At 41.3% G+C, this 24584-nt stretch overlaps 1 protein-coding gene across 1 annotated transcript in view; it reads right to left on the minus strand.

Annotated features, from left to right (window-relative positions):
* atrnl1b (attractin-like 1b) overlaps window positions 1-24584 on the minus strand; it is a 70520-nt gene that overhangs the window by 33544 nt on the left and 12392 nt on the right. The window contains exons 15-20 of the mRNA XM_080873723.1: window positions 23499-23686; window positions 22159-22372; window positions 21873-22064; window positions 13832-14065; window positions 12113-12250; window positions 10071-10164 (exon numbers count right to left, since the gene is read on the minus strand). Coding sequence (XP_080729849.1) covers window positions 10071-10164; window positions 12113-12250; window positions 13832-14065; window positions 21873-22064; window positions 22159-22372; window positions 23499-23686 — 1060 coding nt within the window. The remainder of the gene's footprint in view (window positions 1-10070; window positions 10165-12112; window positions 12251-13831; window positions 14066-21872; window positions 22065-22158; window positions 22373-23498; window positions 23687-24584) is intronic.

Consider the following 24584-nt stretch of genomic DNA (forward strand, 5'->3'; position numbering starts at 1 on the left):
TTTGTTTTTTCACTATTTACAACATAAATGTCAGTTGTTTACAGTGGATAGTTAATGCATAGTAAAACTAGTTTCTTTGGTACTGTACGTGGCTCATGATGTCAAAGGGGTTTGCAGCCATGCTTTTTTCTCCCTCTAAGGCAGGGATGTCAAACTTACAATAAGCCTAAGAGAGGTTAAATTCAAGTCTCAAGCTTTTCCTTTAAAGTCAACACTTTTTAAACATCCAGGTTTTCCTGTAAGATTGTGTAGTTTGCTAAAACCCACTACAGTTTTGGGGTTTTTTTTTCACAACAAGGATGTTGTGGTATCAGCCAGAAAACAGTCTGACTTTTAAATGAAGTGCTTCCAAGCAAAATAATTTGTTAACATCCACAGAACGCCATCAACTGCTCTGTTTTATCAGCCCCATTGCTTTCTAAAGCCCCCATAATGAGGAGGAACATATGGCAATGTTCACTGGACTGCACTGCTCCGCCTCTCAACGCACGTACATGCATTTAACTGTCCGCAGTTCACTCCGAACTTCACTGTCATCACTCTTTAGCGACTGACCACAATGAGCAGGTTGATGAATGCCACATATGCAATTGAAGCGCACAAATAAGGTGAAAATTGTTGTGTTACTTTAAAGATAAGAAACCTATTATCACACTGATTAGGCTTCACAGTTGGTTCATCTTGCAGACAACCAATTAAACTTGTGAGAATGTGAATATCCGAGGCGGTGTCGAGGAGTCAGAGGGGACGGCAAATAAAGGAGGGAACAGAGTGGAGCGAGCCAACCGAGAGGCACGAACGCCGCTGAGGAGGAGGAGGAGGCCGTCAGTGATGTTACACTGAATGAGGATGACTCTGACTCTAAAAATAATTTGGGACTGGCTTGGTTTGCAGCATTTCAGATTTGCAAGACAGACGCTATCACCACCTAACGTACTGTGCAAAAACCAACAAAAATAAAAACCCAGTCATACGGGGGTTGAAGGTCACCAGACGTCATTCGGCACATTAAATATCACCAGGGAGAAAAAATGTCAAAAATGCTTTAAAAAAAAAAAAAAAGAAAAAAAAAAGCAAAGCTATTACACAACAGCTTTGATTTGACAACAGCTTTATATGTCACATATTACTGTAGCTGCTGACTCCTCTCAGACACTCAGGAGTACAGTGCACAGCAGAAGTGACTACACCCCTGTGCAGCAACTTCAAATTCAAATGATTCAAAATTACAACAGTTGCACTACTTTCAAGCTTTCAAACGGGACATTTGGATTTATTCAAAATCCAAACTAACAGTTTCGTTTGACTGCATCATACAAAAGAACACCAACAACAGAAGTCTGCACAGCTTCAATAACTGAATCTGTTCATTTCTCAATATTGTGCATCTCCAGCTATATTATGATGGTAGACTTGATCCTTCTTGGCGTGGAGGACGTTTGTCTTGACATTTTTCAGTGACAATTTTTGCCCAGCCTGTCCTTTGCTGCAGGGGTTGTGTCCCTTTGCCTTTCTCACTGAAATACTGCAAAGGTGTGCTGTTGGATTCGCATCAGAAGGAACACTTTAACAGATTACACTTTTCATTTTATTCATTTAGACAAACTCTTATGTAATTCTGTCCATGTGCTTTGGATCGTTATCATGCTGGAATATTCCTCCTCTCCCAGGCTCCTGGAGTCATCTCGTCGACCATGTCCGTGATGCCCTCTATAAATGTCATCTCTCTAACACCCTTTGCACTCACGCAGCACCATATCATCGCACTCCCACCTCTTCAGTGTCAGGACTATGTGTTCACAGTGGCAGCTCTGGCCAGGTTCGAGCAAAACGTCTTGTAGTTCATCCGATATTAACTTTTTTTTTCTTTCCCCTCTCTCTGTTTTGGTCTCATCAGACCAAAGAATGTGCTCCCACTCTTCATAATGTAGAGCACGCAAGGTTTTGCATTTTTGCAATGTCACGAAGTCATGATTAAGAGTGATTCTACATATACAGTAACCACTGTGCCAAATCTGAGGCATCTGCCCATTTATTTCGCAGAACGACAATGTACAAGGCAACATTTTAAGAGGATCGTCACTGTGGCTTCAATTACTGGTACTATAGCTCTTATTATACCTGCTGATTACTGCTGCAAATGTGTTTTAACTCATTTTGAGCAGCAATCAACCTCCATGCATCCTTTCTCAGCTTTTATGCAGCATTACAGTCGGATCTTCAAATTCTAGTGTTCACATTTTACAACACTAAAATCACTCTATAGTATTAGATTTTTGTTGTTTAGAAAATAAGGAATAATCCTCTAAACTCTATAAATTATAAAGAGGTGATAAAATTTTTAATCATTTGGTAAACTCATTCAAACTGAAAACGTCATGTAATGAAAACAATAACTCACGCCAATGCACATGTGCAGAAGATGGATTTTTAACACTGCATCTACCCAGCAAAACCTAAATAACAAGGATCGGTGTCTTCAGTGACCTAAAGGAGGCAGGTTCACACAGCTCAGGAGGGGTCAGCTCTGCCCCCTCTTGCTGTTATAATGTTATACAGGCAAGGACAGGGCAGAGTGGTCTTTTACCACGGTACAAAGGACAGAGGACAAATGCTGCCACAGGCTTTTGAGCCTAACAGAACGTCATTGGCAGGGCATTTCAACTGCTTGGCATTTGCAGATGGCAAAACACACAAGTACCCATGTGCTCATCAGTATAATGCAGCTTCCCAACACTGTATCTTAATTTAATCTAGACCTGCATGCATCCGTGCACACATCTGAACTTCAGGCAGTCCCCTTGAACTGTATCTTAATTTAATCTACACTCAGCTTGAACCTTTGCCTGTCCCTGTGCCAGCTCAGTGATTAAAACAGACAAAAATGCAAAGACAGACACAACAACAGAGAAGAAATGTGCTTAAAACCCTTACAGTTTAATTCACATCTGTGCAGGCTAGCACAGGCATGGATATGTTCACACACTCTTGAGAGGTACACCACGTTACCCCCGAGCATGTGAAGGATCCTGAACACTGGATGCATCCAAATGAGCAATATGATAAATATTTCCCTCGCCAGTTTTATTTGACTCATCGCTATGATGCAGCTCAGACCTCTTCAATCGCTTTCAAAAGCACTTCTATTCTGCACCGATGCACCCTTCACTTCATTAGTGCAGCTATTATTTGGAGGTCCTAATGGCATCAGTAGATGCAGAGCATGCACGAGTGAAAATCTGCATGTGTGTACTTCTGTGCACAATGCTCAAAAGGCAGAGTACCCTTGCGAAGAGGTCTTTATTTAGGCTTACAGGGAGGGATGGTGCAAGCGAGCGGCTGACAGTGTTTGGGGACACAATGATTATATGTAATGAGAGCTTGAAAGTTACAAGATATTAAAAAAAGTAATTAGATTACACTTGTGTCATTACACCAACGTAGCTGTATATGAAACCTGGTTTGATTTTGACATTAGAGATGCAAACATGCATTATGTATTGGAAATGTCAGGGCTCCATAAAGATCTCTGCAGCAATCATCCTTGATATGATCTGGTAGGTTATATGTACTATGCATTATATATTAACTCATTCACTGCCAGCCATTTTCAAATCAGGTAACTCCCCACTGCCAGGGTTTTTGAGCATTTTTACTCATTTTTGAAGAGCCACAGAAAACTGTGTGTTATGATCATATAAACGCTGAACCTACCAAAATGAAGAACAGACTCTCTTCTTTCATCCAAAAAAAAAAAAGCTTGTTTCTACCATTTTCCATTCTTTAGTAATCAGCTGTAGAAGAGAGGTGGGTTCCACCAAAAATGCCTGTTTTGACCAAAAAAAGGGAGAAAACGAGCTTTTTGTGAAAAATACATTTCAAGCAGAAAAGTGCCTTTGACACTAATATTTCTTGCTTTGTGACACCTCTAACATATAAAAGTTTTTCACTTCTATAAAACAGAAATAACACTGAGAAAGGTTATGTTTTATCAAAACAATTTATTTACAAATATATGAAAAAATAAAATTCACTGACAAGCTGCCCGAGGTTGTATTCTGGCCCCTCCCATTGAAAAACGTAATTGACGTCTATAGACGTCAATGGCAGTGAATGAGTTAAGTTGCATTATATTAAGGCATATTATGTTTTTAACTTTGCATAAGCGAGTGGCAGTCTTTTGGTTAGATAAACAAAGCACAAAGCCAACCCATTAAGTACCAAAAACTGCTTAGTGACCACTTAAAGTTGGCTCCAAAAGACATACAACCCTCAGAGAACAACTTAGGCCCATTTCAAAACTCCCTTTTATTGCAAAAGTGTTAAAAATAAAAGGTAACTGCACTTCAGTTCTATGGAAGAATTGAACTTTCTCTAAAAGTTTCAGTCTGGTTCCCATAGAGGTCCCTTGGCAGAGCCTGCTGTTCTCAAGTGATTTGTTGATGTTCAGGGATTCAGGAGAGTTCATTCGAAGTGATGTTGGATTTAAGCCCAGCCTTTGACAATACTGACCAACAAGTATTGATCAAGAGGTTGAAACAGCAGGTGAGCAAGTCTGGTCCAGCATTTGAACAGTTCACTTTAATGCTTATAGAAGCGTCTCCATTGCCACATCAACTTACAAATCATCACTCTGCCACTCTCACATGGTGTTCCACAGGGTTCTGTTCTTGGCCCCATTTTCATTCATTGTACAGTGGGATGCAAATATTTGGGCAACCTTGTTAATAGTCATTATTTTTCTGTATAAATCGTTGGTTGTTACAATAAAAAATGTCAGTCAAATATATTATATGGGAGACAGGTGTTTTTCTTGGAATGCTGTGTTCCTTTTCCTCCATGTATAACGCCCCTTGTTATGCTCAAATAACTCAATTTTAGTTTCATCAGTCCACAGCACCTTATTCCAGAATGAAGCTGGCTTGTCCAAATGTGCTTTAGGAAACCTCAAGCGACTCTGTTTGTGCTGTGGGCAGAGAAAAGGCTTCCTCTGCATCACTCTCACGTACAGCATCTCCTTGTGCAAAGTGCACCGAATGCTTGAACAATGCACAGTGACTCCATCTGCTGCAAGATGATGTTGTAGGTCTTTGGTGCTGGTCTGTGGGTTGACTCTGACTGTTCTCACCATTCGTTGCTTCTGTCTATCTGAGATTTTTCTTGGTCTGCCACTTCGAGCCTTAACTTGAACTGAGCCTGTGGTCTTCAATTTTCTCAATATGTCCCTAACTGTGGAAACAGACAGCTTAAATCTCTGAGACAACTTTCTGTATCCTTCCCCTAAACCATGACTGTGAACAATCTTTGTCTTCAGGTCATTTGAGAGTTGTTTTGAGACCCCCATGTTGCTATTCTTCAGAGAAAATTAAAAGAGGAGGGAAACTTACAATTGACCCCCTTAAATTATCTCATTATTGGATTCACCTGTGTATGTAGGTCAGGGGTCACTGAGCTTACCAAGCCAATTTGAGTTCCAATAATTAGTTCTAAAGGTTTTGGAATCAATAAAATGACAACAGTGCCCAAATTTATGCACCTGCCTGATTTTGTTTAAACAATTATTGCACACTTTCTGTAAATCCAATAAACTTCATTTCACTTCTCAAATATCACTGTGTGTGTGTCTCCTATATGATATATTCTTTCTTTGGCTCTCGGAGGAGGCGGACGCACTTTTTCTCCTCTCCCTTATCTTCCCTGCTAGTTCTTATGTCCTTGTCTAGTCTCATGTCTTTTTTGTATTACTTTCCCTGGAACACTCTCTCACAGTCTGTGTCAATAACCTAAAAGAGAATTATGGATTTGATCAACTGGTCTCTGAATGCTATTGACACCCTTTGATGAGAAGTCTGGGCTCGGGAGAACCCGAGTGCCCTGGAGGGACTTTCCCTGCCGGATACACGATGGACGGGTGGCAGATGCCTGCGTGGGACTGTCGATCGAGGACGCTGAAGATATCTACCTATTCGGAACCATGATAACAGGGTTCTTGCTGATCGGAGCTGGCTTGGCCCTGGTTTATTGGAGAATTAAGAGAGCGGAACCGGCTGTTCAAACCCCCACAAGGCTGCCCGCTGGGATTGGAACGATAGGTGCGACTTCTCAGAAAGGGCTCACTGAAGGCAGCATGGTTAAGAGCTTGGAGGCGCTTACGATTGCAATGAATGCTCAGAATAACACCTTTGAGCGTATGTATGTTGGATTAGATCAGGAAAGAATCAACTCAGAACAACATCTCTGGGCGGAAGCTGGATTACATCTCGGATCAGTTGGCTGCGGTCGTGAGGTCTCAGAATCTGCTATGTGAGCAAAAGAGTGACAAGACCACAGAATCGACGGCTAAGAACATCACGGAGAAACTCGCGGCTATCCAACGGGAGATTGAGAGACCTGTGTCGGAGTGTTAAAAACAGCTTGAAATTCTCATGAGTTGTTTGCAAAAGAAAAATCACCATCATAATCCGGCTACCCCTTCGGCGCCAGCTGTGGGCTCAAGGCTGGAGCCGAACAAAAACTCCCTGATAACGACTGTGTTGAGTCTGTTCCTTCCCATTCCATGCAAGGCCACCTGGGTTGGCTGGAAGACTGTTTACTTAGCCTGGCAGGGCGAAGGACACTGTCTCAGCTGAACTATGGACACGCACACACATACATATACTGATACTGATAAGCACTCACTGACGCATCACCCTCCCTATCCAACGCCACCTCCAACGCTTACCTCCCCTCCGATGTGGACATCGGGTCAGCTGGAGGCGCAGATCAGATGTACACACTGGAACACTTTCCCATGTTGCTGTCTGTGTTTATTGTGCTATGGTGTGTTGATTCCTGTATTATCCTTTTGTGTTGCACATTTCAATGTTTTTTTCCTCACTACCTAGCCTGACCTGTCTCCCCAATGTGATGTTTGTATTGTATGTACGGTCGGCAAGGTCTGTCATCTCGGTTGTGGGCAAAAGACCTGCAACTGACAAATAAAGGCTATCTCATCTCATTTCATTTAACTGACATTTTTTATTGTAACAACCAACGATTTATACAGGGAAATAATGACTATTAACAAGGTTGCCCAAACTTTTGCACCCCACTGTATTTACTTCCTTTATATCGGCATTTAAGATCATTTACCAACAATTTTTTAAAACCCTGGCATGTTGATGATATTCAGCTTTATATCACTTTTAAACCTCAGTGTTTTTCTAAAGTTTTAATTGTCGCCCCTGCTACCCTGTTATTTAAAATCTGGGTTCACTCTTCTGTTATGTTAACCAATCTATTAAAAATAAACCTGGGAGTTGTTTTGCGTGGGGAGTTGTCAGTGGTTCTGCATGTTTGTAAGCATCTCTTTAGCTCTTGTTTTCATCAGTTAAGAAAGAGTACATTTCCTCCTGTTATATCTAAGTCAGAGATTTAGATTTTTGTTTTATTTTATTTTTTTAAACTATTGCAATTCACCTCTTCACCTGCCTCAAACAATCCCTCCATGCATCATCTACAGCTTGTGCAGAATGCTGCTGAAAAGCTTATCTGGTTATACAAAATTCTCATGTTACACCTCTGCTGATCTAAGACTAAAAACTAAAAGTGACAGATCCTTTGTAATCATGGCAGCCCATTCTTTGCCCCCCAGTTTATGATCTGTGAGCCCAGCAGATTCATTCAAAACAGAGCCTGTCAATGACACAGACACGGCCATGAGTATGTCTGAATGTAGCCATCATGAGCATAACGGCAAAGTAACCTACAAAATAACAGAGTGCCCTCACTTTAGAAGTGTTGTTTTGGGAGTTTTTTAGTACTGTTGAAATTTCAAGGTGATAATCAGCAACAGCTACAAGGATCTTCTCGAAGCTGGCTTCAAAGCTTTGCCTGGCCTGTTCTGATACTCGAGTCTGATTCTGCAGTAAATGAGAAAATACGTTTCTTTTATTAACTGTTATCCACCTGCTATCTGAGTATAACACTACACTGTACTGCACTGCACAACATTAAATCTAGTAGCAAAAATCAATGTGACATTTTTTTCCAATTGTGCAAAGTGTTAGTTATTTGCTCTCAATGTTGACTGAAAGCACTGAGGGTTTGGAAAGGTCTCGCTCTCCTGTAGCCCTTCTTTCTTTCTTTCTTCTTTGATTTCTCTGCAGTCTTTCCCTCTTATTCCCATAACCTTTATGAATTCTTCTAGTCAATGTTTTTATTTTTCATGTATATTGTGATCATGCATTATTTTCCTTGTGTTTTCAAAGAGAATTATAAGAGCAGAAAAGCAGGAGGGGGATTATCTCATTTTGATCAAAACACAAAGGAGTGTTGGGTGACTTTGGAGAGAGAAAAAAAATCATTAGATTGTGGGTGAGTGTGTACGTAAGCACACATATGTTTGCCGCTGACCCATCCATAAGGCTTATTGCATTAGGGTTATCAGAAATATCAGTCTCCATTATGCTTACAACTGGGAAAGCAGACAGCTAAGAGATGGTCCTCCTACGCGAGTGGATTCGACTGTGTCAGCAGAAATCACCCTGGAGGTGGAGTTCCTGGCAAATAGTGCCAACTGCCTGTTTTTACACCACAGGGCCATTAGCATCAGCATCTAAGCCTCGACATGAGGAGAAATTGAGCCGTTCTTATTGGTCAGAAATCAATCCTCATAACTATATTATGAAAATCATGAGTCACTGCAGGAGATAAATCATGTAATAAAAAAATCCCATTAAATTTATTTTAAAAATGGCTGGTGAAAGTCAGGCTATATAATGACTTAAAATCAACCAAAGTAATTGTTTTAATGCCTTTTGGAATTATCCATGACGGCAATACGGGGGCCAAATTAAACAATTACACAAACACACTGATCCACTTCACCACAGAAATTGAATATTTTTAACATACTAATTATTTGTTTGTCAAGAAAGACCTCTTTTGGGTAACCAGCTACCCGTTACTCTACTTTACAACAATGTTGTTTTGCTAGGATTGGTTTAACTCAATCAGCAGTTCAATTTGTGTGTCTGTAAAGACAAATTACAATTTTTTTTAAAGCATGAAGAAAGCACATAGTGCTTTCCTACAGCCGGGTACCTCACTTGTTTTCCTTAAAACAGCCTCAAGCACATCTTCAAGGCTCTATCCCAAGTGATTACTGACACGCTTATGTTGTTCAGAGAATCGCTCTGAACACATTACCGTGAGTCAGTGGAGTTTAGTCGGAACATTGTTGGTATTTCTGATCTGACCTTTCTGATACTGAAATAAAACTCAGCCAAAAGAGCAAGTACTACAATGAGGTCAGCCGCAGGTCATAAGTAATGGGACAACAGCTCCTAAAAACTGAGTGCACTGAAAAGAGGTGAGATTTCAACCCAGATCTTCATCGGGTAAACAGTCACCAGTAATCAGGCAGCAACTTTTTTCCATCACTTAAATGGTATTTTTCTATTGTGGATTTAATACGAATATATATAATCAGATACTTTACATTATTTTTTTTATCTTGTTATTCTGTTATCAACCTCAACCAGCCACAAACCGAAATCAGCTGATTTCCAGCATTTTCAGTCTTGACCCGTAAACAGCCAATCATCCTCACGTGTGTCCGATTACAGGCCGGTCCATTTCACGCACAACACGCACCCAGCACCGCAGGCACACAGCTGCACACTCGCAGTCACACGCTAACATGTCATTAGTGTGGAAGCTCCTTACTGAGAGTGAAGACACAAAGTTGTCCAAAGTAAACATGAAACGCTCATAACAATAAACTTAATGAGACACTTCAGTCACCTTCACCCAGATGAATACAGACATTTTAAAGAAGCTAACAAAGGCAAAGTGGATCAATCTAAAGCAACCCAAAGCTCAGAACCAGCTACAAGTCATCAGCCTCGGTATGAGCAAAGCACAAAAGTAGCTACAAGGAAAAAACAAAAAACAGCCCTGCTATCTAGTGCATTTATACACATAGTGGAAAATGATGGAAGCAGTCAGTGCATCTTCCATGGTTAAATTTCAGGAACAAAATTTGTATGAGTGAGTGTGAGAGAGCGAGAAGTGACCAATATACTCACAGCTGGCACTGGTCTCCTTTGATCCCCTTGGTGGTGCAGAAACACTTGCCGGTTAACACCTGACACACACTTGCATGACCATTACACTTGCAGGCTGTAACAGGCAAAACCAGATGGAAAAGAAGGTTGGGAAGACAGAGAGTAGCAAAGCCAAAAAAGAAAAGGAAAAAAGACAGGTACAAGAACAGAAATGATCAATATCAAACCTGAACAAAAAAGAAAAAAAAACTTGATACAGTAAACACATGGCTGGTTTGGATTTGTACACTTATATGTGATCAGTTATACATTTGAAACCTGTGCAGGTAAGACTGCACAGAGGGGGAAATTGATATTGATCTGGGTAAGATGGTAAACAAATGTATTTCCCAAAAGACTGGCTGAACTTCAAAGACATGAAGGAGAACCACCACCTCCAAACAAAGGCTAAGATACCCGCTAGGCATGTGTGTCTGTGTGTGTGTAAAGAATACAGAAAGTGCTGCAATAGATGTGTGACAGATGAGTGAATTGGCTTCTAAAGTGCTTCTACTGTGACAGCCTTTCAGGTTTGCTTTTGCAGGACAAAAAAAAGAAGGAAAAAAAAACACTGACCAATTCTTTTCAGTTCAGTAATCATTAAAACACTGAAAAGGTGCATTACTGAAGGACCAGTGGATCCTCCTCCCTCCTTTCCAAGTAGTGCACCCTTTCCAGCATGGCATGAATATTTTAGGAGACTGGAAAGCTTTTAACTGAGTATACTGACACTTCCTCCAACACTTCTTGTTATTGACAGCTGGTGATACGGGGATTTAATTTGACTATGTGAAAGCCACATTAGATGTGGTTCTCCTCGCTGTGAATTTATTCACATGTTCCTATCACAAATTATGATTTTTTTTGTCCTCAGGCTCCAGGAGAATGAGGAGAATAGTGACAGGTATTCACTGGTGCAGTTTCACTTTCCAACTCACAGCTTTAGCCTGAGCAGCAACATATGGTATCTGAGACTGTAAAGCGCCCACAAAATTTGTGTCTCCCATGTCTGGCGAGTCACACAAAACCCCACATGTAACTTCTCAGGAATGCTATTCATGTCTCATAACCACTGAGTGCAGCTAAATCTCCTCTCAACAAGGAGCCTGTACTCCCAGCCTTCAGCCAGTCTGTGATCCATTCATTAAGAAACACAAGCCAAGACAGTTATCAGATACTAGTGTGATCATTGTGTATTTGATTTAATACCCATTCCTGTATTGCGTTCACATCGACTCTCCACAATAAATTTAGCAGACATTATGTGTTTTGGCTTAGAAAACAGGAATTCAGCATAATTTATGGGTTGCAGTCACTTAAGAAAAATTTATTTGCCATTGGGCAGGAGACTGGGATAATAAATCTCCCTCATGAGCTAATCAAAAACTCAATCAAAAGAGGTTTTCTATCAAGAAAGAGCACCACACCCAGAAAACTGGTAAAGCAGTTAGGCTACTGAGCTGCATGTGTTGAAGTTTGTATTAAGTTGAGCTTAAAGCATCAATTTTCCCCCTTCCTAGCTGTGTGTGTGTGTGTCAGGCTGTGTGCATGTTCACAGTGTAAATTTAAAGTATTTGGATCCCATGGGTGGAAAGTGCCTGTTTAGGAAACCAACATATTGCATGTTATTAATCAAACATGAGTGGGCAAATTATCACTATCAACACTCAATAGTGCCCTCTGTTGGTTATCAACTTGCATTACACCATATTCACCACATATTACATCAATTAGAATTCAAAAAGCAGGCCATATCCTTCTAAAAAGCTTAATTATCACTTACACAAAGCAGGTTGAGTCAAATTAAAACAACCTAGAGAAGGCACTCTGTGTTGTATCATTTAAACTTCATAATGCTGATCTCCTGCATTGCAATGAAATCTATAACGATGATGAGAACATGCTTGGGAGGGGGCACTTGTTGGGGTTAAAGTACATCACTCGACTGCCTCAACAAAAACAAGTGGAGCCATTAAGTCGTATGCATGCAGAATAACCAATGTCTGTTGTGATGCGGCACTCACCCTGGCATTTGCCGCCATTGGTCGGGTCGCCATGGTAACCAGGCATGCAGGTCTCGCAGTTAGGACCGGTGGTGAGGTTACGGCATTGCTCACAAACGCTGCCGTTAACGCACGTGCTGTGGCCGTTACACTGGCATGCTGCAAAAAAAGACAGAAGAGTTCATTCTGCTGCTTTGTCACAGCAAGAAAAATGAAAAATTATAGGAAATTTATTAACTTGACAACCCAAGCAAATATTCTTGGATTCATAAGCTGCCTTTGTCATATGTGAGTTGTTATAGCATCCTAGAAATCCAAAAGCTTTTTGTTGTTTGACTTGTTATTTTATCCAGACCTGCCTTTTAAAATATTTGTAATATTTGTAATAGTTTAATCCTTTAATCAACCTGAAGATAATCTATTCAACAATTTGCAGATTAACCTTGTTGTTACTGATTTTTCAGACAAAGTGTGTGGACACAGTGAGCATGTAAGAAACTATGCATCAGTATGACCCCCAATATTTTAGGATGGATAACGTCCACTCCTTAAACTACCTGTATCTGACGGTAAATAGAAGTGCTCGCGCTATCGAGCAGTTGTTGAAGTAATTTGCTAAAAATTATTATGCTTGGAACACAAAGTAGCAGCCATGAAAGAAGCAATGCTACCTTAATGGCAACAGGCCTAGACTGCCAGGAGGCGTTTTCTGTTTAAAACAAGTGCTGTCTTACTAGAGGGGGGGGGGTCATCTGATTGTTGGGGGTTTTCTCTCTAATATTAAAGGGTCTTTACCCTAATATATAAAGCACACCAAGACGCTAATTGTTGTGATGTGATGCTATATAAGTGAAACTGAACTGACTTGCTAAATAGCATGTAACTGGAAAGATGAATAGTTTATGTGCATTTTTAGCCAAGCAGAACAGTTTCAAGGTGGGTATCCATTAGCGTCACCAGTGTAGTTTATGGCAAATGTAAAATACGGCCACAATCTCCCTTTCTGTCCCTGAGATGTGGTGTTCAATAATGCCCAAATCCTACTTGACATTTGTGTGAATCATATGAATTTTTGAGGTCACCCCAACCTTGACGACGGATCACTAAAATCGAATCAGTTCATCTTTGAGTCCAAATACAGGTCTGTTCTAAATTTGAAGAAAGTCCCTCAAGGCATTCACGAGAGCGTTTGGGAAGGATGGACAGACAATTCAAAACTCTAATGGGTCCACGATGGCAGCAACGGCGGCCGGAGGCACCATGCTATAAAAAGTGAACAACTGAGAAAAAGACACAATGATGGTGGAGTTCAAGCCTAGAGGCGTAAAACTCTAATTGGGCAAAATATTACAAGTCTTTTAATTCATTCTAGACTCACCAAAACTCACACAAATATCTGATTTCTTGAGGTTTTTTAAGTAATCCGCGAGCTGCTGAGCGCTGCTCACATTCTCAGTTTACAACTTACAGTGGCTACATTATCATCTTACATAACATAGCAGTATGGACAGGGGCTTCATGAAAGCATGAAACGTCACACCGGCATAAGGTTGCATGGAATCAGCAGGGACGGATTAGTTGCATAGGGAGGCTGTAACAGGAGTCCATGGTAGAGTTTTTTGTTTTTGTTTTTTTTTCCCCCTAAGCTTAAGTAGTGACCTCCAATAGGTAATAATGCCTCACTTGACATGACAGATGGTTTGTAATTTCAGTTAGCTTGACAGGAAGTTTAGCACTCACCGGGGCACTGAATGAAGGCCCACTCGTAGCCTTTGTCTTTGGGGCAGATGCCTGGCTCCAGGCTCATGTCGTGCGACGGGCCCTGCTGGCCCTGCTTCGGCAGTCTTTTCATGGGACCCCGGAACGAACCTTCCATGCACAGGCCCTTTCCTGTGCTGGTGGGATCTCCGCACCAGCCGCACTCAGGTTGCTCCAAGCACTGAGAACACGTCCGCAGGCCTGAACAGTTCTGGGCTGCAGGAGAGGAAAAATGCAGGTAATTGTATGTTTTAACCCACCACCACTGCCATCATTTTTCCATTCCATTTTACTAGAGTCATCACAACACAATGATAAAACGACAAAAACAAAACATCAGCCACAGCACCGAAGGCTTAATGCTGGAGCAGACTAAATTAATAATAATAATAATAATAATAATAATAATAATAATGGATACTTTATTGATCCCCATGGGGAAATTACTTGTTTTTCTCTGCATTTGACCCATTCACTCTGTGAAGCAGTGGGCAGCCCACTAAGCAGGCGCCCGGGGAGCAGTGTGTAGGGACGGTACCTTGCTCAGGGGTACCTCAGGGTAGCCGTTAAGTGGATTCGAACCGCCGACCTTCCGATCATGGGGCGACCACTTTACCTACTGAGCTATCCCTGCCCTTTAATTCTGAACAATGTTGCTTTTATATGCATATTGTTGAATTCTATCCTTTGTACTAGTCACCCTAATTTATTTCTGAGCATTTGTAGGCAATGGACAGGTTATCTAGTGAGGTGGCAGGACAACAGATCTAAACACAGATAAAAGGATACGAAACAACTTGCTGAGCGTTTAATACCTGACGCAGTCTGAGAAGTTTGTATAATGAGAGCAAATGCGTCAGATAACCAAGGCCCCTGAAAAGTTTGATTTGAGAAAAAGTCCCACAAAAGGATTAAGTGTGATGTGTGAAGTAGCTCCGCACAAAAAGCTTAGAAACCCAAGGGAGCGATGCCGTTTTTGTCAGTTGAGAGATGAACTTTCAGGCCTCTAAACTGTTTGAGCGCCACCACTCGCCTGCCAGACAGACACTTTAGCGGAGAAAATGCCACTACTATTTTAAGGAGACAAACATTGAGTGCTTTTACCTCAGTTTATGTCAAACAAATCTCTAGCTATTCCACTAATGGATGTGAAACCATGACAACACAAGAGCAATAAGCACAAAGTAAGGCCATTTAAGATTGTTTTGACGACAAGACGTAAGTGGCGAATTTCTCAGGAACACGTCCTTCTGAGAAAAGAAAGCAGCAGCTGGATGGGGACTTTTGTCTTGCCACACAACAAGAAGCATGTTGAAGCCCAAAATCTGCCACGAAAACATGAATCACGTCTCTCACTTGGATTCTGACAGATAAATCAATATCCAAGAACTAAATCTGATGCCTAGATATGCTCTGTTAAGTGGATGTTGATTATGACTCTGTCTGCACCCGAGAAACAAGATTCTCTTCATCCTGCATCACCAGTTTTCATCATCACAGCATATACAGCCTGACTAAGGTTTCCTCAAAAACCCTGAATTAACTGAGAAACATAAGGAGCTTGTGCCACGCCTCATTTCTTTATATTTTGCTGGATACATTGAAAATTGATGAAGTTTACTGAAACATTTGCAGTGTTGTGATGTATCTGGGATAAAAAGTGTCTTAATCTTGTCGTCTGTGATTTGATGGACCTGTAACGCTCGCCTGAGGACAGATATTCAAACAGTTTAGATGCGTCCCTTAGGATTCAGAGTACTTTCTGCAAGCAGTACGATGTGTATACGTCTCCAAGTGCTGGCAACTGTGTCTTGGTGATCTTTTTGTTCAGCTTTTATGACGTTCCGCAGTCCCTTTTTTTATCCGCTTCATAGATGTTACCTTACCATGTCAGCATGCTGCAAAGGAGGACACTTTTAATAGTGTGCCAGCAGAAAGACACCAGAAGGTTTTGAGACAGGTTTATGTTCCTCATAGTTTTCAGGAATTACAGTCTATCTTGGGCTTTTTTCTTTTAACTGTGTGTATTCTGTACATCCTCTCAATTACGTTCAATGGTATCTGGGCATTCTGATCCAGCCCTGTGTCCATCCCTGATCCCTGCGTGCATCCATCCATCCATTCAGTTAATTTAGGGTCGCAGGGGAACCTATCCCAGCTGCCATGGGACAAGAAGTGGAGTACACCCCAGACAGGTTCCCCAGTATGTCACAGAGTCAACATTCTGATTTTTCCTGAAGTCAGTTATTAGTTCTTTGGTGTTTGTGGTGTTAGAAGCCAGATTGTTTCAGTACACCAATCTGTCAGCCTCTGAACCTCCTCTCTGTGGCCAGACTCATCCCCACCAGTGAGCAGTCCTATTTCCACCGTCTCATCTACAAACCTAACAATGACATTTATGCAGTCTTATACATACAGACAGTACAGGAAAAGGCTAAAAACACAGCCTTGTCGGGCTCCTGTGCTGAGGAGAGGATTGAGGAGCAGTGGGGGCCCATCCTGACCAACTGTGGTATTAAATGTTCCCTGTGGTTTCAGGCGGTCCATGTGGTGTAGAAGGTGATGGGAATGGCATCATCTGTTGATGCTGGTTCTGTCTGTGTACTGACATGGGCCCAGAGTAGGTGGAATAGTGACTTTGATGTATTTGAGGTCCAGGCTCTCCAGGCACCTCATGGTTATTGGTGTTAGAGCCACTGGCCTGTAGTCACTGAGCTGAACCTCTCACTCCAACTCCATTTCTCAGGATCAGATCAAATGTGCGTCTCTAACCTTGCTGCACAAGGAGATTAGAAGTGATCCAATCAGAAGTAAACTTGTCCCGCCTTTCTACGCAACTTAATTAGATCTTATCTGTCCAGAACACTTTCATCTTGTTTTTATTTGGTGACGAAAGTGTCAACACATTTTATCACAGGTTTGGTCCTGGTGCGTTAGGGTTAGGAGCAGGAAGCATGCTCACGACAGTCCTTGTGCCATTTTTATGACGCGATTCAACTGCTCTCAGGATGAGGCACTGCTGCTGGTCAAGACAGTGGTGATGTTTTGCTTTGAAAGAAATAAGTGAAAATGCAGCAAATGTCCAGAAAGCCTGGAGAACCATTAGTTAAGACCACTTAGAACCCAAATATGAAGAAAAGAGGGGTGGGCTCCAGACTTTTTGCACAGGCTTTTATTCAGTCACAAACTCCAGTTAAGTGTGACGTTCGAGGCCAAATTCAAGATGTTAAAATTTTTATAAGATCCATTTATCCACATTTCTCTTCAGAGTTGTGAGTATTTATGCTGGCTGGCTGTTTCGCAGCTTTCAAACTGTTCTTCTTTGATTTCACAGACTACTGATCATCGTGATAACCCTACTGCTTCAGTATCCGATCTGCTTTTGATCTGAAAGCAGTGTTAGGAAGGAAATTACACAGCTCTGTGTCAATCACAAGTATCCCTCCAATTGTGCAGACTTCAAATGCCGCTTTACAGCTTGTGCCACAGCCAAGTGCTTCTTAAACCAAATGGAGTAAAAACCAAGGCATCTTATAAAAGAATAAGATGAGCTATTTAGCTATTTAAATGTAAATAACATATTGTGTAAAGCTGCCAAATGAGTTATTAATTAACTCTAACCCAGATGAGAGGCAGGGTACAAAGTGGACAGCCCACTAGTGAGGATACTAGAATGTGGAATTCACAGAAAAACTACAGTGTGACTGCATCTGCACCAGCATGTACACTTTATCACATCTGCTAGAGGATCAAACCTTCAACCCTGTAATTACAGAGCAACCTTCCATTCTGACCCATGGCTGCCACTCTCACCAACATAGGCCACAGAAAGCAGCATCTGAAGAGTAGGAATATTTGACAATTCCACTTCTGCTTGAAAAAAAATGACAGAGCAGCTGCTAAACTACAGTACTTAACTAAAAGATTCAATTCATTGTGAAAGAATGGAAGCTGTTAGCTTGAGTGAGCGGAAAAGCCTGATCCAATATAAAAAAAAAGACTGAATTAAAGACCACAGAAAACTCTGTGAGCCTTGCCTGTTTAGAATTTTGCCTGAAATGAACTCACAGCTTGAAGGACTTTCTTCTGGTCTGTCATAATGAAGCGGACAGACCGCGAACTCATAGCACAGATGACCCCAGGTTTTGTTAGGTTGTTTGATCAGGGAAGATGAAGTGTGGACAAATGAGATCTTTAAATAATCAATTTAAAAGGACATACATTTAGAGTCCATCCCCTCAGCAAAGTAAGAAGCTGCTTAGGTCATACAGAGAGCAAAATCTCAAAGCAGCCCAGCAAGCAAAAGATACCACATACCTGGGATCCTTTCACCTGTACTTACAAACATTTCACTTGCCTACTCAAAATCTAAAAACCTACGACTAGCACATCCTGGGTTTTTTGGGTTTTTTTTAGTTGATATTCCAAGTTTTGGACTACTAGGATGACTGAACAGGAACGGTGATGCATTTCAGCATTTATAAAATACGTTTGGTCTCAACCATAGCTGTCCTGCAGGTCGTCCAGAATTTTCATGGCAATCACAGAGCAGAGAATTACGAGGAGCTTGTGGATAAGATGCTGAAAATGAATCACCGAATGAGCGCATGAATGTCACTGAAGATGCTTTTTTTTCTTTTTCTTTTTTTATTATTAAAATTCTCATCTTGACTTTGTTTCCACCAAACCTGTGTGATGTCAGCAATGGGCACCAGGAAGGATTTCATCGAGATATGAAAGCGATAGAAAACCAATATCAGGGAAAATTTAATCCGACCATGACGGGCAACTACTGTTGATACTTGCAAAGAGATACGGATGAGCCATTTGAGCACAAAAGCAAATGACTTGGGCATTTTTGAGAACAATGACCTCATTTTACTTTGAGCTAAATTGACACATCTCTGGTATTATATCTTCTAGGCTGTTTTTACAGTAAAATAATTAAATAAATAAATAGTTTGGTCAAAAATAGTCAAAATTAGAGACATTGTGGTGATATAAATTGATTAAGAAAAAATGAAAGTTACACTTTCATTTTCACATGCTGGACTGCTGTGTCTCCCAGCACAGATCCAAGAACACAGAAGATTCTAAGAGATGGGCAGTTGCTCTGAAGGAACTAGACAGGGCCATAGAAGGTCCATAACCCATGCACGGGGCTGGCATTGGTTCCTTTGTGCAAAGAGGAACAGGATGAGCACTTCTAGACAGTCTACTCTGGCAGGCTTCTTGTGTGAGGGTGGATTGAGGTCCTGATGTCCTCTAGTGGGCCATCTGCTCACTGCCTGGCACCATGTAGGCTGAATGGCATTTGCCGTAGAATACGAGAGTTGGCAGGTCCACCACTTCTACCCTGTGTTTTTCACAGCTGAGAGCAAGTTCACCCTAAGCACATGTGAAAGGTGTAAAAGGGTCTAGAGATAAAGTAGAAACATTTTGCTGCCTGTGACATTGTTCAGGGTGACTGGTCTGATGGTGGGTCAGTGACGTCTGGGTAGGCATATCCACGAAGGGACGCACAAACCTCTACAGGCTAAACAACAGCACCCGGACTACCATTAGGTATTGGGATGAAGTCATTGTCACTGTCAGACCCTACGATGGTGCAGTGGGTCCCGGGTTCCCCCTGGTGCACGATCCCCGACACTGTCAGGCATGCATCCAAGCATGTAAGGGGGCATACAAACTACGAGAACCATTTTAAATTGCTGCAACAAAATTTCAGCTAAATGGACGGCCCTGCCACATCACTGTTTTACTTTGACTTTTGCGGTATCTTTGAATTTAGCCCTGTGTAGGTCAACCATTTTCATTTAAAAGGAAAAGATGAGGCATCTTTTCATTGCTAACACATTATCCAGTACATATCAGTACAGACATCAATCATGATCATTTTTGCCCCTACTGAGATATGATGTGTTTTCAAAGTGTTCCTTTAATTCTTTGTCCATTATATTGATGTTCAAAAGAGTCAAAATGACAGTGATGTGTATGTCAAAAACCTGATGTGCAAACTCGACGTGCAAGTCAAATTGCACATTTGAAGTCAGTGTAAAAAACTAGGAAAAGAGCTGGTTTTTTTTAGACCAGGGTTTGTAGTTTTGCATGTATTTATGGAGCATACTCAGCCTAGAGCACATATCCATGCACTCCAAATAAGCAAGGAAGAAGTAAAGCAGGTGAGAAAAGCCTTAAACAGTGATTGAAACCCTGGGAGTGAATATGGACGAGCAAAGTCAGACAGAGTAAAGCAAAAGAGGAGAAAATACAGAGACAATTTATAGGACAACCTTCTCTGTCCTTCATGCCAACAGGGACTAATTCCTCAAGACAAATATCCACAGCGAACAGAAACATCTCTGCATCACCCAACACTAGCACACTCAAATGAATTTGAGACAGCACTCCTGGGCTCCCTAAATTTATTACTCGCTAAACTGATCAGAGATGTTTTTACAATCCAACACAACTGTGGGCAAAAGGCATACATCACGTAGCACAACAGCAACGACCTCAGCGGTTACACTGACTTTCATGTGAAGGATCTTTCCAATCAACTTACTACTGTGCAGTTTCACCTTGGTACGTGTCTAGTACTTAGTATGATCACATTTCAATACAACCATCAGGAAAATAACAGCGGAATCATGTTTGTCAGTCATGTCATGATAGGATGAAAGTCCCTTTCTTTTTGCTGTGTTGTACAAAGAGAAAATGGATGATTAAAGGTATTCATATTTGTTATCATAAGAGGACCTGCAGCTGCAGGCTGTGTACAAAGAACTAACCTGTACAGAGCAAAACTTTAAGCCTTTTCATCTGCACATATTTTCAGTTTAGTTTTAAAAACTCAATATGCCAACTTGCATCCAATTAACACGTCTCGGAGAGCATTTTAAGCAAAAACTGTCTTTGTCAGACCTTGCCAGATCATTAAATTTGCATGACATTTCTACGACTAAATAGGAAATCACAAAGAGTAGTGACGCTGTTTAATAAAGAGGACTCTTTTTTTCTTAAATCACTTCTTGTTAATTGCTTTGTGACCCTTTGTGTTTATTTTGTGACAGCTCAGACAGTCACAAGAAGCACTACTGTAAATATCTTACAAATGACAGACATATACCCTCGATAGTACTGTGCAAATGTCTTGACTCACTTTTCAGTTCTTTATATTTTAATAGGAAAATGGGCAACAGGTGCAGTGATATATCGAAACATCTGTTAACAAACAATGGGAATGCCGTAAGTCAAAAACAGAGTTCCTGTAATATATAATGGGTTTGAAATGGAAGATTTCTTCTTTAACACAGCCTGAACTTTGGTTTCGATGGTATTGGATGGTGGATTAAAACCTAATAGTACAGCAAAATATAAATAAATAAATGTGGATTAACGGCACAAGCAGGAACTGCAGTTTTCCAGCTCAGCTGTATTGGCGTAGTACTTAAGGATAGTATATCACTCAGTGAAGTTGACTGAGTTTTTTTCAGATGTTCATTTATTCCATTCTAACGTTTAACATTTAATTATCAGAATGAAACGCTCATTTTTGCCATTTCAAATTTCAATGACTTTCAATGTAAAAACATCCACTTTTACAGTAGTGCATGTCTGGGCGTTTTAATTATGCACACTTCCTATTCACAGAGTTATTTGCAATCACTGTTCTTGATGTGAGACTGTCTTTAAACTACTTAAAACCAGCTAATGATAAAGAGCCCATCTACAGCTCGATCAACAGGGAAATCTAACAGTTGGCGTGTGATTATATGCAAAAGTAATTGGCCATTACAAACCAAAAACAGCTTCCAAATCCAATCACAGAAAACTAATACGATTTTCCCTCCGCCACAGACACCCGCCACTTTAAGCCTGTTTCCTCCTTTAACCTTTTTTCTCTCCGAGATGAATATTGACTGCTTATAGAAGCCATTCTGGGAAAGCTTATTGTCTGCCACCTTAATGCCGGACTGCAGACTTCAAAGAAGACTCATCTAGATTAAGTTCAGACACTCACCCACGCAATCTCCAGTCTGCCACTCCAGGCACTGGCCATAGGGAAAAGAGATGACGTATGCAGTGGAGTCGACGCAGCGCTGCACGCTGCCGCACCACATACACTCCATGGCCTGGCTGGTGCAGTTGGCACAGTTGGTGTGCAGCGAGCAAGGTTTCTTACAGGATGGACGGGTGCTCTGGTTGGGATTGCCTGGACAAAGAAACAACAAAACAAAAGACATGAAAAAACCTTTTCAAGCAGATGCAATATTTAGGAAGTGTACTTGTGTGTTCGGTCATCTCACCAGTAGCCTTTTCACAGATGAGCCCGTGGGCAGTAGCAGTGCATGGATTGGCCCTCAGTCCTGACACCTGTGGCTCCTCCAGGTAGGCACAAAAACCAGAGTCACTGGGTTCACCGGGCAGCCAACGCAGACTGCTGTTGGTGAAGGGAGACATATCCTCCCAACCCCAGTATGACACATTGATCTTCCTCAGACCCACCCAGGGAGACAGCCGCTGTGGAAAAACAGCAAAAGTCTAAACAAATAAAGCTATTCAAATGTAAGATAAAATTTCATAAAAGTGCCTCGTTTTTTTACTCCATCCTGCTATTAACAAAAAAAAGGGAAAAAAGCCTGCCTTCTGCATTTACACCTAGGAACCAAAGATGCTATTATAAGTCTGCTGAGAATAATTTCACAGATATGATTACTTATTTGCCTTCAGGATTCAACTTTTAATGTAATGGGAAAATGATGTGGAAAGGCATGTCAAGGTTCTGTTTGGAACAAACAGCCGCGTTTCAACCCAGCAGACTGACAGGAAATGACATTCTCATGAATACAGCAGGCATGACCAAACTAAAATCATCAGTAGATGCCACAATTTTCTGTCACTGCAAGGAGAATACGTAGCCGCGAGGGATGAGAAGAAGCCAGTATGCCCAAAACCGCATTTCCATTAAAGAAGCAGAAGCTCTAATTGTAATGTTGCTGTGAATATTTGGATTTCTCTCAGTGAACAAGTTTCTGCACCATATCATAGGGTTAAACAAAACAGAGCAGAGCAATAAATATATAAACTTAGAGCAACATCAGGAAAATTACTCAGATAAAAAGAAAAACTAAATGCAGACCAGACTACGCAGTCAAGGTCTTAGATACTGTAAGTGCACATGATTCTTCCATCAGACAGAATCACAGAGGCCCTTTTAGCCCTGCGTAAGGCAGGCAGAAGTGATGAGTGATTATCGCAGTCTGATTCATCAGCTGCGGTATCTCAGAAACAAAACTATGTGCAAACCACACAGTCTGAGACAAGATGTTGGAATAGTGGAAAACTATTTCCCCATAATTGGTTGAAAGGCAAGAAAGCTAGAAGAATGCCTGCAATCAGATAAAAATAGAGCTGCAGAAAACTGATCGGGGCTCAGAATCAATAAGTCAGAGTTAGAGAAAGGCTCCCCCAGCAGCTAAAATGCACTTTTATTTTCACTCAATTAAACACCAAGGTGTAAACTGCAATTCTAGCAAAAGAAAATATTTCAAAATGAATGTGAGATACTGTACTACATGTATATTGTCAAACAATAAAGCAAGGATAAAACACAATATCCCCTGCTTTATGACTGATTTAAGTGTACCTTGTCTTGTTGCTGGAGCTTCTTGAGCTCCTCGAGCACAAAGTCCACTTGTTTGGAGGTGGTCAGTGAGGCGATGTTGCCATTGAGGTTCTTGCAGTAATGCTGAGCGTTGTCGTAGCTCTCGCGGCTGGAGTTGATCCTCAAACAGGCATCACCCACCTGGTTCCAACCCTCACTGCACTGCTGAGCTGGACGATCAAAAGAGCATGTCAAGAAGTGAATGACCTCGGGCCAAGAAAACCTTGCTCTCCTTTAACTTTAACAGGAAAAACTACTTTGACATTATTTGTATTGTGTCGTAAGCTAAAAATGACATAATTAACTATGGAATAATATTAGTTAAGTACTGCTCAACAGGGAGAACCATAATCCAAGAAAAATGAAAACAGAGAACTTAGAAGGCATAACAAACCACAGGGGGCTAAAGAATTAGGGTTTAACACGTGTGTGTGTGTGTGTGTGTGTGTGTGTGTGTGTGTGTGTGTGTGTGTGTGTGTGTGTGTGTGTGTGTGTGTGTGTGTGTGTGTGTGTATGTCACTGATTTTGTTTGAGCGTAATTTGCACCCATTTGCTCTGTGTGCATTTTGTTTGTGCAATCAGCGGCTCCCTTTCAGGAATCAGAAATCCACACCCACAGAGATATTATTTTCAGCTCCCACTGCACTCCCCTTAGGCGACAGGGCTTGGTGAACTGAAAATTATGGATAAAGTGACAGCACTATCTCTTCAGATTCAGCCAGCGTCAACATCAACAACACGATGGGTGGGTGCGGGGGGGTAGATGGTGAGAGGTAAGCTAAATACACTGCCAGACCTCATAAACAACATTGGGATGACATCTTGAAAATACATCTCTGCAAATCCCTGATACTGGGTTTAACCGTACAAGCAGCAGCAGAAGAAGTAAACTTGGTAGGGAGTCATTAACATCTGCAAAAATTTAATTAATGAAATAGGCTTCCCTTCAGGTCTGAATGTCAGCGCTCGTAATTGACGCACTAAATACAACCACCAATGTGGCCGTTTCATGTTACAAGGGCTGTTGAGTATTCACACTGATCAGCATCTCTGCATTAGGTTTAAGTT

Source organism: Rhamphochromis sp. 'chilingali', assembly GCF_963969265.1.
Source record: "Rhamphochromis sp. 'chilingali' genome assembly, chromosome: 22".
Lineage (NCBI taxonomy): Eukaryota > Metazoa > Chordata > Actinopteri > Cichliformes > Cichlidae > Rhamphochromis > Rhamphochromis sp. 'chilingali'.